The 12,346-nt window shown below is 34.6% G+C and overlaps 1 protein-coding gene across 5 annotated transcripts; it reads left to right on the top strand.

Moving 5' to 3' along the window:
* Nucleotides 1–913: 913 nt before the first annotated feature.
* LOC125871483 (glutathione S-transferase APIC-like) lies at nt 914–12,086 on the top strand. Of its 5 annotated transcripts, none has more exons than XM_049552078.1 (16): nt 914–1,033; nt 1,207–1,237; nt 1,339–1,409; nt 1,891–1,930; nt 2,041–2,090; nt 2,736–2,921; nt 3,026–3,179; nt 3,570–3,892; nt 4,009–4,134; nt 4,220–4,341; nt 4,462–4,553; nt 4,623–4,714; nt 7,063–7,196; nt 7,592–7,683; nt 10,438–10,486; nt 11,433–11,593. In XM_049552078.1, the coding sequence occupies exons 1-14, from the start codon at nt 992–994 to the stop codon at nt 7,656–7,658; spliced, it is 1,530 nt and encodes a 509-aa protein (XP_049408035.1). In that variant the 5' UTR covers nt 914–991; the 3' UTR covers nt 7,659–7,683; nt 10,438–10,486; nt 11,433–11,593. The 5 variants fall into 5 exon arrangements, with proteins under 5 accessions (XP_049408035.1, XP_049408034.1, XP_049408033.1 ...); XM_049552077.1 differs by having other exon boundaries at nt 2,733–2,921; XM_049552076.1 differs by lacking the exon at nt 11,433–11,593 and adding an exon at nt 7,944–8,137 and having other exon boundaries at nt 2,041–2,096; nt 2,733–2,921; nt 10,438–10,492.
* Nucleotides 12,087–12,346: the final 260 nt, after the last annotated feature.

Genomic DNA, 12,346 nt, shown 5'->3' with positions numbered 1-12,346 from the left:
ATCTATCATATTGGTAAGACTTGGTGCTTGTTCATTTTGTTCACAAAATTTGAATTGGTACAATTTGTGTTATCTATATATTATTTATATTAGGAGTGTCAAATGGGCGGGTTAGATTGAAATTTGAGATATTAAAATGGGTTGATAGAAATCGGGTTGGGTCTTGATTCGCTCAAGTTTACTTTGGGCTCAAATGGGCTAAAAAACGGGTTGGGTTACCTATGTTTGGGTTCATTTTTGACACCCCTAATTTATCTTCTTAACTATTCACAAATTCTCTAGAATAAGTATAATTTGTAATGTGTTATTCAATAAGACATTACTTGAATGTTTGATTTCAATGTTAATAAAAAATATTTCAAATCTACTTCAAGTAAGCTCACATTTAAAACAAAACCTTTGCACACCACCATTAGAATGCAAAAGCAATTTCTACATATATGTAACACAAAGCGAGGGAGGAGTAGGTTTTAGAAAATTTTGAATATCAGCATTTTATGTAAAAAATTTGGATGCTTTATTGTGTTCAGAAATTAATTTTTTGTGTAATCATCTAATTCTAACCTCAGTTGATATATAAATCAAAATTATAGCATTGTTACATACTTGAAAAGTTTAGTTCTCAACTCTCATATTTAAATGCTCGAAAATTGGAAGGTTTAAATATGTTCATATTTGAATTTTTTTTTACTTAAGTTGACTCTAACTATCATTTGCTGGTGCTGTTTGAAAAACTAATTTAAGAAGAAAATATTATATTTTTCATAGGAAGTGTTTATGTTATATTGGATAATTAAAGTGTCCAATTTGATTATATTATATTCAACAAAATCTCTTCACTACTTGGCTTTATTTAACAAAAAAAAAAAAAAAGTAAATTACAGTAGTAGTATCAGTATATATACAGTTCAACTCCACTCCTCACTCTTAACTTCCCGCCACTCTTGCCCCAATTAGCTCCGCAAAATTGCTTCTCTGCCTGTTACCAGCTATGGAAGAGAAAGGCTCAGCTGCCACTAGAGTTTATCTTCAGGTATTCCAGATTTTCCGAACAATTTTCATCATTTAGCTCAAAGATCGGAGATTATCTCATCAGTATTGTAGTTTTAGGTTACCTGCAATTGTTCAGACGATTTTTGTGTTAATTTTGGATGAATTTCGATGTTTTCCGTAGAATTGAACTTGATTTCCTCAATTATAATGTAGGAAAAGCAAGATTCGGACCAGAGTTTTTCCGGTACCTTTCTTCTCCTTGAAAGAAAGCTTCCCAGTAATAACCTAGATTTGTTTGTTTGTTTGTTTTAATTGAATCTGCTTTGCCTTGTTTGAAATTGTTAGAAGAGGAAGATATGGACGATGACAAATGGATGACAAATGACAATTGTCTTAGTGGGTCCTTAGAAAACAAGGTAATGCCTAGTTAATTTTCTTGCTTACATTTTCAAATTCCTCGAGTTAAAACTCCAGCTGCCTTATATAATGTTCTTGGTAACCCGTACTATATCTTTAATCTAAGACAAAATTTGTTTACTGTTATAGTGAAAATGAGCCTGAAGAAACCAGAATGGATATAGAGGAGTCGTATAGCCAAATCCCAATTAATCTTATTGGCTGATTGATTGTTAAAATGTTATGACATAATTGTCTTGCTTACTATTCGTAGAAAAACAAATTTCAAAATGCTTTGGAGGGTTAAGGTTTATGTTTTGGCTTTGATTGTTAGCAATTAAATTATAGTTGTGAGATAAAGTGTTTAGTGTTTATTCACAATGCAGGCATGTTCACTGCACAGATTTTCTAGTTATCAGTGAACTCCCCCCTTATTTTGTATATGAATTTGCTGATGAATACTTTATAATGCCCAAGAGTTTGATGTTGCTTGTTTGTCAGGGAGGTTTAGGAGTCCTTTCCCAGCTTGAACTGCTCACAGGTATTCCCAATGAAACTTCTCTACTTGAATTTTCATTCATCAACACCCCCCTGCAAAATATTCAAAAAGATAAGGACATTTGGGAAGTTATCCATGTTAATCTTCTGCAGATGTCAAAAGACTTCATCATTCAACCGATACAGTGAACTCTGATCAGCTGGTACTGGTTTGAATTTACCTCCTTTTTTTTTGTCATACGACCTACCTTCATTTCTTCTTTCTATTGTTCCTTTGGTCCTCGTCTTTTCCTCTTCTTCTTTTTTTCTTGGGTTAAATATGTCTCAAATAGTTCCTAGTTGACTTTAATGGGTCATGGTGGTTAAGAATTCAACATGGAAATTGACTTTTTGATGGGGAGTTCAACAAAAAGTTGCTCTCCACTTTTCCCGTTTCTCTGGAATCGTTCAGTTTTTAGGAACAAAGTGTTGGGCTAAAATAACCTAAAGATACTCTTAGCATGGTGTGATAGTGTCCGCTTTGGGCCAAAGTCGCACGGTTTTCCCAAAAAGGGCTCAAACAATAAGAGTATCCATCCCTATACCTTTTATATAGCTTCTTTTTCCTTTCAGCTACCTATGTGCAACTACCTTATCAGAAAAAAGAAAAAAAGAGCTACCAACGTGGAACTTTGTTCTCATATGCCACACATAGCTTATTAATTGATGGGGGAGGCCTGTATTATCATTATGTGTATCCCATCTACAAAAGGGATCTATTACTAAGTGGAGATAGACAAAAGTGATAAGCAGTAAAAGGTTCAGATGACGACTTCCTCTTACAGTTGCGGTTGCATTCTTGTCAGCAGAGGCGGACAGGTTTATGCGAAGAAGATGACGTTGAAGTTCCTTTGTTTAAGAGTCAGGATGGTAGCTTCATCAACAAAAATGATCATTGGATGGCGTTGTCCTGCTCCTTAGATGACGAATTTTGTCACGTCACTAGAATGGTATCCACTTGTAATTCAGAAGAGGAAATTTTGTCTGATGATGAGGTATGACTGCTGATCTCTCTGTCTGCAAAATCGATGTCACTAGAATACTTAATATTTTGTCCAACCAATACTAAGTGGATCTTTGGAGGTTAAAAATCTGGCAGATGAGGCCTTCTACTGATGGAAATTTTAAAAGAGATGGTAAAAGTACAATGCCTAAAGTAAGTGCAGATTGCAAATCAGGAGCTTTCTTCAATAAAGATGCTGGGTGTTTATCGCTATATGGGGCCTCATCAAAATTGAACAGATCATCTAAAGGTATTAGTATTTCTGTTGACTTCATTTCCATATTTTGCATTCTTTGTCTTGATGCTAAAGATGTCGTCAACTCCACCAATGAGAAGAATGATCTTAATCAAGCATTGTTCATCATAGTTGGTTAAATTGTCTTGGACTAAGCTGTTACTGACTAGCATAACAATGTAATCCACCCCCCCTCCCCCCCCCCCNAAAACTAATCAGCATAACATGTGTAATAGTAGTGTTTCTCAGGAACAAGTGGACTCCAAGTAAAATAGAAAAGAAATGGATGCATCTCAATATTGAATCCTCAAGTCTGACATCTCTGATGGCTCTTTTTCTTTACTTGAGATCTGTGATTGAGTTTTCAAGCTGTAAATTTGAAATGACTTTTGATATCAACTGCAGGAAGCTCGGGCAAATCTAAGCCCAAATTTTTGTTCCAATCCCGGCCACAGAAGAAAGATTATGCTTTGGTTGTCCATGATAATTGTGAAACTTGCACGCCCTTATCTGTGCTTCCCCTAAATGCAGAATTAGACATGCAAAGAAAAAATATAGAGTCACTGGATGACTTATTGGAGAGTTATGGTGGAAATGAAGTACAACAGTTCGAGGAGAATTTGGTCTCATCTGAAGTAGCAGTTGTACATGATCCAAATGAGCATTCCATGGCTGAGGTTCTGGATCACTTTCAGCATACAAGTTCCTCACGAGGCAATCCTAAAACGGTTTGCTTTCTTCTTCTCCAGATCTCTTTTCTTAAAGATCTCAGTAGCGCTTCCGTATTACCATTTTTACTATTTCAATTATGTTTTTGTATGTAAGAATCATGCTTATCCAGCAGCTGCAAACAAAAAGACAAGGATCACGGTTCTTACGGAAGAGAAACTTATTGCTGCTTGGTGACAGAAACATGAGCAATGGCGACCAACCTGAGGAACTAGATAGTGATCCATCTAGTGATGAGGATGTAATATGTAGTTAATCTTTTATTGCGTAATCATCACGATCAATTGCCATATGTAGTTCTCTGAATTCCTTTCTTTTTGTTTCAGGAAGTTCCCCAGATTCTGAAGTCTGCTATACCTCAGAGGACCATGGCTGACCAATTTCATCTAGCGTTAGGAGCTGTATCCACAAATGAGAGGCTATCTATTGCAAGGCCTAAGCAATTCGGGTGAGTTATGGAACTAGACCGTATCAGTTATGAGCATATTCTGCATGTTTTCTAGGAACAGAAACAGAAAAATATTCTTCAAAGTTTATCTTTTCTTACTTGTATTGATAAGTCATGCAGGTTATCTGGAAGGTTGCAGCACGTGATGCAATGTGAAAAGGACAGAGATACATATTTCTTGGAGAAGTCACAAACACATGCTGCTTCAAGTGGTAAAAGGCCAAACTGTGTATCTCCTGTCTCTTGCTTGTTTCTGACCTTCTCCTCTGCTGTTAATTCAGGTGAAGAAAGCTTCATTGATGTGAGAATTTTGTCAAGTTCTTTGGAGGCCAAGCTGACTGTTTGTTTTTGTGCTTTACATGGAGATGAAGAGGTACTTGAACTAACTATTGTACATTTGCTAAACAGAAGGTTAAAAGTATGAGTATGTCTACGTTATTGAGGATACAATGTTGCTTTCAACTTTTTGAAGGTCATGAGCGTGCTTTTCTTGCTCTCACTAGTTTCTGAAGTAGAAATTCCCAGTACTTGTTTTGATGATAGTCCAATTTTTACGTGGTGCCTGGGACATTTACCATTCTCATATAAATGGGCAACTTTTAGAAATTCAGCATGTTGCATGGCACAGAAAGTCGGGTAGGGTGGCCTAGGACCGTGGATACTGCAGGTGGAGAACTTTTACTTTCCATTATAGGTGGTAGCTTTTGGGTGAAGTGTCATAGTTTCTCAACTTTCTATACACCATTTCCCTCTGAAGCAACAAGCCCTGCAGATTAAACAAACAATGTGGTAGTTGGTTTTTTTGAAGTGTGTAATCAGTAAGAAACTCCCGAAATTATATTCATCACAGTGTTCAATAATTGCATATTTCATTTTTTCCCGATAATTGCAGTCGTTTAATAATATGGTGTTTACTATGATCTGTGTAAACTTTTTCAGAAATGTATTCCTTGTAGTATCTACGACTTGACCCTTAGGAGATTCAGATAACTGAGGGACCATGGAGACATTTATTTGTTCTATGATTTCTTTCTTCTTTTGTTCTTTATCAATATTTTTCATCCTTTGTGCTTAAACCACTTCTTCGTTTCTTCTTTACTGCTGCTGGAATCAAAATGTTCATCCCTGGGCAGTTGATTTGGGTGTTAGACCCTCTGGCTGTATCTATCAGTCATCCTGGCTGCAGAATCAGCAGAATCTTAATTGGGAAGTGAATTTGGGTTTTCTGATACTGAAATGTGTACAATATAGTCTTATCAGTCTTAGTTTGGCAGATGGAATGAGGATCATAAATTCAGTATGAATGGCTATATGGGTTTGGTTATGCAATCATTAGGGTTGACACATGATGGTAAGTTTACACAGAGACTTAAAATGAACTGTGTAATGTTTTTTTTCCTGGTGTAAAGAGAACCTTGTAGAGGATGCTGAATGTCTGTTAGATTTTTTGGAATCAGTGTAAATAGTTTTGTATCATTGTTGTTACTGCTCTCATTTCTGTATTCCCTTTTTTCAAGAAGCTTGGAAATGCTTTATTTTAAGCCGAGGGTCTATCTAAAACAACCTCTCTATCTATACGTAAGTAGAGTCAAGGTCTACGTATACTACCTTCCGTGTGCTCTACTTGTGGAATTACACTGGGTATGTTGTTGTTGTTGTAGTGTAAGTAGTTTTGTGTGTATCGGAAACAACCTCTCTACCCCACAAAGGTAGGGGTACGTTTTGCTTGCCCTCCCTCAATCCCACTTGTGGGATTACACTGGGTATGTTGTTGTTGAGTATAAGTAGTTTTCGACTTTGGTAATCTAGTAAGAAGAGCAAGTTTTTGTGTATGGAAACTGTAAATTTGCTTTCCAGCATTTTCTTAGTGCTCTAGCTGGATATTTTCACTTTGGTCTTGACGCCAGCCTTAATCACTTCAGCATGTAAACCAGTAATTTTTAAAGATCATAACTCTCTTGGTCCAAATATTCATATTTATACTTGGCATTATCAATATGGTGACGCATGGAAAAAATTGTATTGTTTTGCAGGTTGAATGTTCTAAGACGTTAACCTAATTTTCTTTTGAACACTGACAGGAAAGTAGGTCTAAAAATTTCACAATCATATGGACATATTATAAAATATCATTCTCAGTAAAAGAAGGAAAAAAAAAGAGATACATCTTTTCTTCCAAGGAAAGTGATTAATTTATAAAGTCCAATAGGAAGAGGTGAAAATCCTTTTGGGACGAGGGAGTACATATTTAGATCATTGATATTTTGACACTTAATTATTATTTTTTTAATTCACAAAGAAGCTTGCAAATTTAGGGTCAGAAATTGCCCATGATCCAAATGTCTAACCAAGGACATTCACTGTCACTTATGATCCATGTACGTTGTTTGTACTGGAGGATTATCTAATGCAGATTGAATAAATTGATATATATTTATGTTTTACCTGCGTTGTTTATATACAGGAGGGAAAAAAGTGATCTCGAAAAACACTAATCAGTACTCATTCCCCAAGCACATAGGTCTAGAAGGGGAAAAAAGAAGTTCCATACCATCTAGCTAGTCATTTCGTCGTATGGGAATTTTTAAGAATGAAAGTTGGGGTCTAACATTTATTAACTGTTTATTCCTACTCTTGCTGGTGTTGATGGTTTCATTTATCAAACAGAATAGATCTGTGGTGTTGGGTGAATGCGATTGTCAATTTTATTTTTCTTTGCAGGGTTCTGAGTGCCTGAGCAATCCTCGAGAAAGGAAGGGTACTGGTAGAAGGAAGTTTACTATCATTTTTAGCTCGAGAATTTGTAAAGACGTCGAACTTGAAATAGGGAATGTTATCCGCATACATCAACCTTGGTAGGAGCAGCTCAAATATTTTCTTTTTTCAATATTTGTTGTTTTTGTTTGTTTGGAATAATACTCTTTTCTCGGTACCCGTTTGAGTAAGATGGCTCTTGGCACCCAACCTAAACTTTTGTGATTGAAATGCCTAGAACACCTTTTTGGTAGAAGTGGAGTAACTCTATACTTAATTTATAAAAAAAAAAGAAGCAGACAAAGCTAGATTGATTTTATCCCCTCATAGCCCGGAGGAAAGTTCTGATTCTGTCCTTGTAAATTATTCTTTATACCATTGTTGTGCATATGCCAGTGTCTTCAAGTTGGTAAAAGCTGTACCTTTTACTAAACTTTCTTGTATTGCTTAACAAATACTAAGTGATTCTTTCCCAGACTGACTTTTTCTGGTGCAGGAAGGAGGTACATGTGAACGCGAAAGACGAGGCCATCATTTTGTGTGCATATTTCTCTCAGATTTAGTCTTTGGATCACATTTTATACCAAGGCAATAGCAAGGTTTCTAGAGAATTCTTTATTGTTGTACTTTGCACTTGCCCTATATTTTCCAAATAGAGTATAATAGAAGTCTAATTTATCCCTTTTCGCTACAAATTTCACTCAAAACTACTGCAAAATATATGAATGCAATCAGGTCACTTTATTTGTTCTGGAGCCTCATTGGATTGGTGGATTTTTAGTTGACTTCCTATGCTCTTTAAGTAGTCTCATGATGGATCTTACTCGGTACATTGCCTACATACACAGAAAGGTCAATAAAATGGCCATCATGCCTGTGGATGGAGTTTGAAAAAACAAAATTTGATCCTGTTGCTTCCAAATGGTGACGGACAATGCAGCTCTAGTAGAGAATGAAGACAAACTTGGAACTATTTTTGATGTATACTAGGTGACACTGAGGGAATGAAAATACTTGGGAGGAGACAGTTTCACCCGGGCAGGTTTGCACCATATTCCAATTATGCACTACTGATGGGAATTATATATATGTTTTTCCAGAAGCATTTGTGTCTTAATATGTAGTGTTTTCTGTCTGAAGTTGTTGTCTTAATATGTTGTGTTTTCTATCTGAAGTTGTTGTCTTACTATGTTGTGTTTCCTGTATGAAGTTGTTGTCTTGCATTACAATAAACAGTGATCAATATCTATGTGATTTACTAGTTGTACTGATATATATTTATATATATATATATATGGTGCATTCAAGTCATTTATAAAATGATTATATGCTAAATCTCTTTGATAACATTTTTTATATTTTCAGTAGATATAACTTAATTCTTATAATCATTGGTGTTTCTAGACTCAACCTCATATCCTTCCCCTTTCCGGTAAACAGACCAATTGTTAGAGTTGGTTATAGTCCCACATTGGTTGAGGAATGGATGGGTACTTTGTTTATATGTACTTGGGCAATTCCCTCCACCCCCCTCTCATGTCCCTCACACACAACCCAATGAGCTAGCTTTTCAGGTTGAGTTAGACCAAACTACCATATCTTGTTACCAAGTCAGGTCCTTCCCCATTTGGACTTCTGGTGTCTAGACGTAAAGAGGGTGTTACACTTGGTTACAGTCTTACATTGATTGGAAACTGGTGGTTTTGCTTATATGGACCTGGACAGTCCTCCCCTCATGAGCCAACTTTTGAGATTTCTACCTCTATCCACTTTTAATTGTCATAATTTTCTTTTTTAGAGTCAAACGATAATAACTTTGACTAACATTTTACGGTGTATTTTTTTGTCATATTGATATGCAAAAAATTGGAATATATAGTACTTTTCGTATAGTTTTTGAATATCTAATTTTTTTGTTTAACTTTGAAAATTAGTCAAATTGACTTCGAAAAGCGCAACGTGACAAATAAAAGTGGACAAAGGGAGTAGTTATCTAGTGGTAAAACTGACTTTGTAACCCCTGCTCGAAGTGTTTTTGGTTTTGAACAATACTAAGGGTTCGTTTGGTTGGGAACAAGTTATTCTGGGATTAATTATCTTGGGATAAGATATCATGTGATAAGTTATTCCACCATGTATATGAGAAAACTTATCACATCACTAAGATATAAATAGTAGGATAAATTATTCCAGAAGTGCCTAATAACTCCAATCAAACACAAAATTTTATCTTAGTATTATAATATCTTACACCGAACGACTCTTAATCAGTTAGTTTACTCAACATAGAATTGACAACTGTACTTTTTTATTAGAAAAAAATAATGTAAGTGTTGAAGTTTACACACCTCCCATAGTTTGAAGTAGTCAGTCTGTACTATCCAACCTGTTTGTTCAACTTCAAAATACACTTAACAAATAGGTTTAGTCAACATATAAGGATAGTTGTGAGGTCATTAATTACCTAATTAGATTATTAAATTGTTCTTTCTCCATCTTAAAATCATGGTATTACTTAGCCTCTAATCTTAAAGCATTAAAGGGTTTGCTTCGGAGCCAAGACTTTTTGGATAAATTGATTTTTTTAAGAAAGAAATCAAAGAAAATTTTACCCTATATATACCCCTCCATATTTCTTCATTTCATCAACTTGAAGCAATCCACAATAATCCTAATTTATTAGTATTCTTGGAACAATGGCAATCAAAGTCCATGGTATCCCCTTGTCAACTGCAACCATGAGAGTTGTTTCTTGCCTTATTGAGAAGGATTTGGATTTTGAGTTTGTCTTTGTTGATATGGCCAATGAAGAACACAAGAAGCACCCTTTCCTTTCACTCAATGTAAGCATAATTAATTAATTATTAGTCTATTTGATCAAGTTTTTGAGAAGCTAGAAGTATTTTTTTAAAAAATGTTTATTTAGAAATTTGAGTTGTTTTAGTGTTTCAGTAGTAGCTGGATCTGAAAAAAATACTTTTTTCCTTTCAAAAACCACTTTTTAGACTTTGGTCAAACACAAATTGTTGCTCTAACACTGACAAAAATATTTGTCAAATTAATGGCAAAGTCAAATTGTCATTGTCCAAAATACTTTTTCGACAAGCACTTTTAACAAATACAATACTTTTTAAAATTAATGATTTATAAAAGTTTGGCTAAACAGACTATAAATCTATTTGATAGTGATTTTTACACATAAATAAATTTATATTTCGTGTGAAAAATACTCAGATCGGTTGACTTATGCTTATTATCAGTCCAGTTTTTTTTTTCATATTGCAATTTGAAATCATGGATTCATATGGGATATTAAAATGACATTTTCAACAATTGGTGCAGCCTTTTGCTCAAGTACCAGCATTTGAAGATGGGGACTTAAAGCTCTTTGGTAAAGTGTTTTAGCTATTCTTATAATTTGTAGTATATGTCAGCACCAAGGTGGTAAATTTGAAAAGATTTGAGTCATACATACACGGATATTGTAAATAATTTTTATATTATCAGTGTAATTTATCATGTTATAGTAACTCATTATACTTACTAGTTTACTAATTATTAATGCTTATAATCGAATTTTTTAGTATAATACATAGAAATGTCCTTTAACTTGTCCTCATCTGACATATATGCTCTCAAATTTGGGATGTTCACAAGTAGACACTTAAACTTGTATATAATTGAATATGTAGACACACACTACCTACATGACAATTTGCAGTCTTACATGGTGTCCTACGTGTATTATGTCACGTAGGACATGTATGTCTACTTGTTCAACATTATACAAGTTTAATTGTCTATTTGTGTACATCCAAAATTGGAGGGTATAAATATCGGTTGAGTCCAAATTAAAGAACACTTTTATGTATTGTGCCATTTTTTTTACATTATAATACAAGTTGGGCCAGAACTAGTAGTACAGAAGGGGTTCAACTAAATCCTCTAGTCGAATAGTTATATTATGCAAATAGGGTAAAAACAATTGTTATATCCAACCTTAATCCCCTTGACATAAAGGGAGATTTTACTAGTGGTAAAGGGGTTCATAAGTTCAATCTAAACTTTGACATCCTAATATTATATTTTTGAGTCCTCTTTGTATATATAGAGAAGAATTAACTTAAATAGTCGCCATCCAATTGTTTAAACTAATAGCCAGTAGATGTATAATTTATGTATAATATGCTAATAATCTATGTATATCAGCTGGGAAAAGTAAACAAGTGAATCCATCCAGTTATTTATGTAAGGGTTCCTTGCACACACTGCTGATAAGTGACCTATTTTTTTGAAACTATCAATTTGATATGATAAATTGTGCACTTGTAATGCAGAATCAAGGGCAATCACTCAATACATTGCTCATACTTATGCTAGCAATGGCATTCAACTAATACTCCAAGATCCAAAGAAAATGGCCATTATGTCAATATGGATGGAAGTAGAAGGCCAAAAATTTGAACCACTTGCTTCAAAACTAACATGGGAGCTAGTCATAAAACCAATGATTGGCATGGGCAGTACAAATGATGCTATTGTGAAGGAAAGTGAAGAGCAATTGTCTAAGGTTCTTGACATCTACGAAACTCGATTGACAGATTCAAAATACTTAGGTGGCGACTCCTTTACACTTGTTGATTTGCACCATATACCAAATATATACCATTTGATGAATACAAAAGCTAAGGCACTGTTTGATTCGCGCCCTCGTGTGAGTGCATGGTGTGCTGATATATTGGCTAGACCAGCTTGGGTGAAGGGCTTGGAGAAGCTGCAAAAATGAAAAAAAAATGAAAATAATGACCACATATATCCATGTTTTTTTCAGAAGCATTTCTGTATTAGTATGTTGTGTTTCCTGTCTGAAGTTGTTGTCTTGCAATACAATAAACAGTGATCTATATCTATGTGATTTTACTAGTTGTACTGATGTATATATGGGACATTCAAGTCATTTATAAAATGATTGTGCGCTATATTTCTGTGATTACATTTTTTACACTGTCAGTGTATATAACTTAAATCTTATAATTATTTGGTGTTTTTAGACTCAACCTCATCTCTTTCCCTTTTTCTGAGATAAATAGGCAAACTGTTAGAGTGGGTTACAGTCCCACATTGGTTGAGAAATGGACTGGTAGTTTGTTTATATGGATTTGAACAATCTTTCTACATAAGTTAGTTTTTAGAGTTGAATTAGCTCAAAGTAGCATATTTTTACATGATATTAGAGCCATATACTTCACCG

This window comes from Solanum stenotomum, chromosome 7 (assembly GCF_019186545.1).
Source record: "Solanum stenotomum isolate F172 chromosome 7, ASM1918654v1, whole genome shotgun sequence".
NCBI classification, from domain to species: domain Eukaryota; kingdom Viridiplantae; phylum Streptophyta; class Magnoliopsida; order Solanales; family Solanaceae; genus Solanum; species Solanum stenotomum.
The sequence above is the reverse complement of the archived record's forward strand: the minus strand, read 5'-3'. Positions and strand labels throughout refer to the sequence as shown.

What these genes read in the sequence shown, in the direction of transcription:
- LOC125871483 (XM_049552076.1), top strand. Translation starts at nt 992, where the DNA reads ATGGAAGAGAAAGGCTCAGCTGCCACTAGAGTTTATCTTCAG. An exon ending in CCAGCTTGAACTGCTCACAG is followed by an intron (nt 1,931 to 2,040) that starts GTATTCCCAATG and finishes AATCTTCTGCAG; the next exon opens with ATGTCAAAAGACTTCATCAT. An exon ending in AAATTTTGTCTGATGATGAG is followed by an intron (nt 2,922 to 3,025) that starts GTATGACTGCTG and finishes AAAATCTGGCAG; the next exon opens with ATGAGGCCTTCTACTGATGG.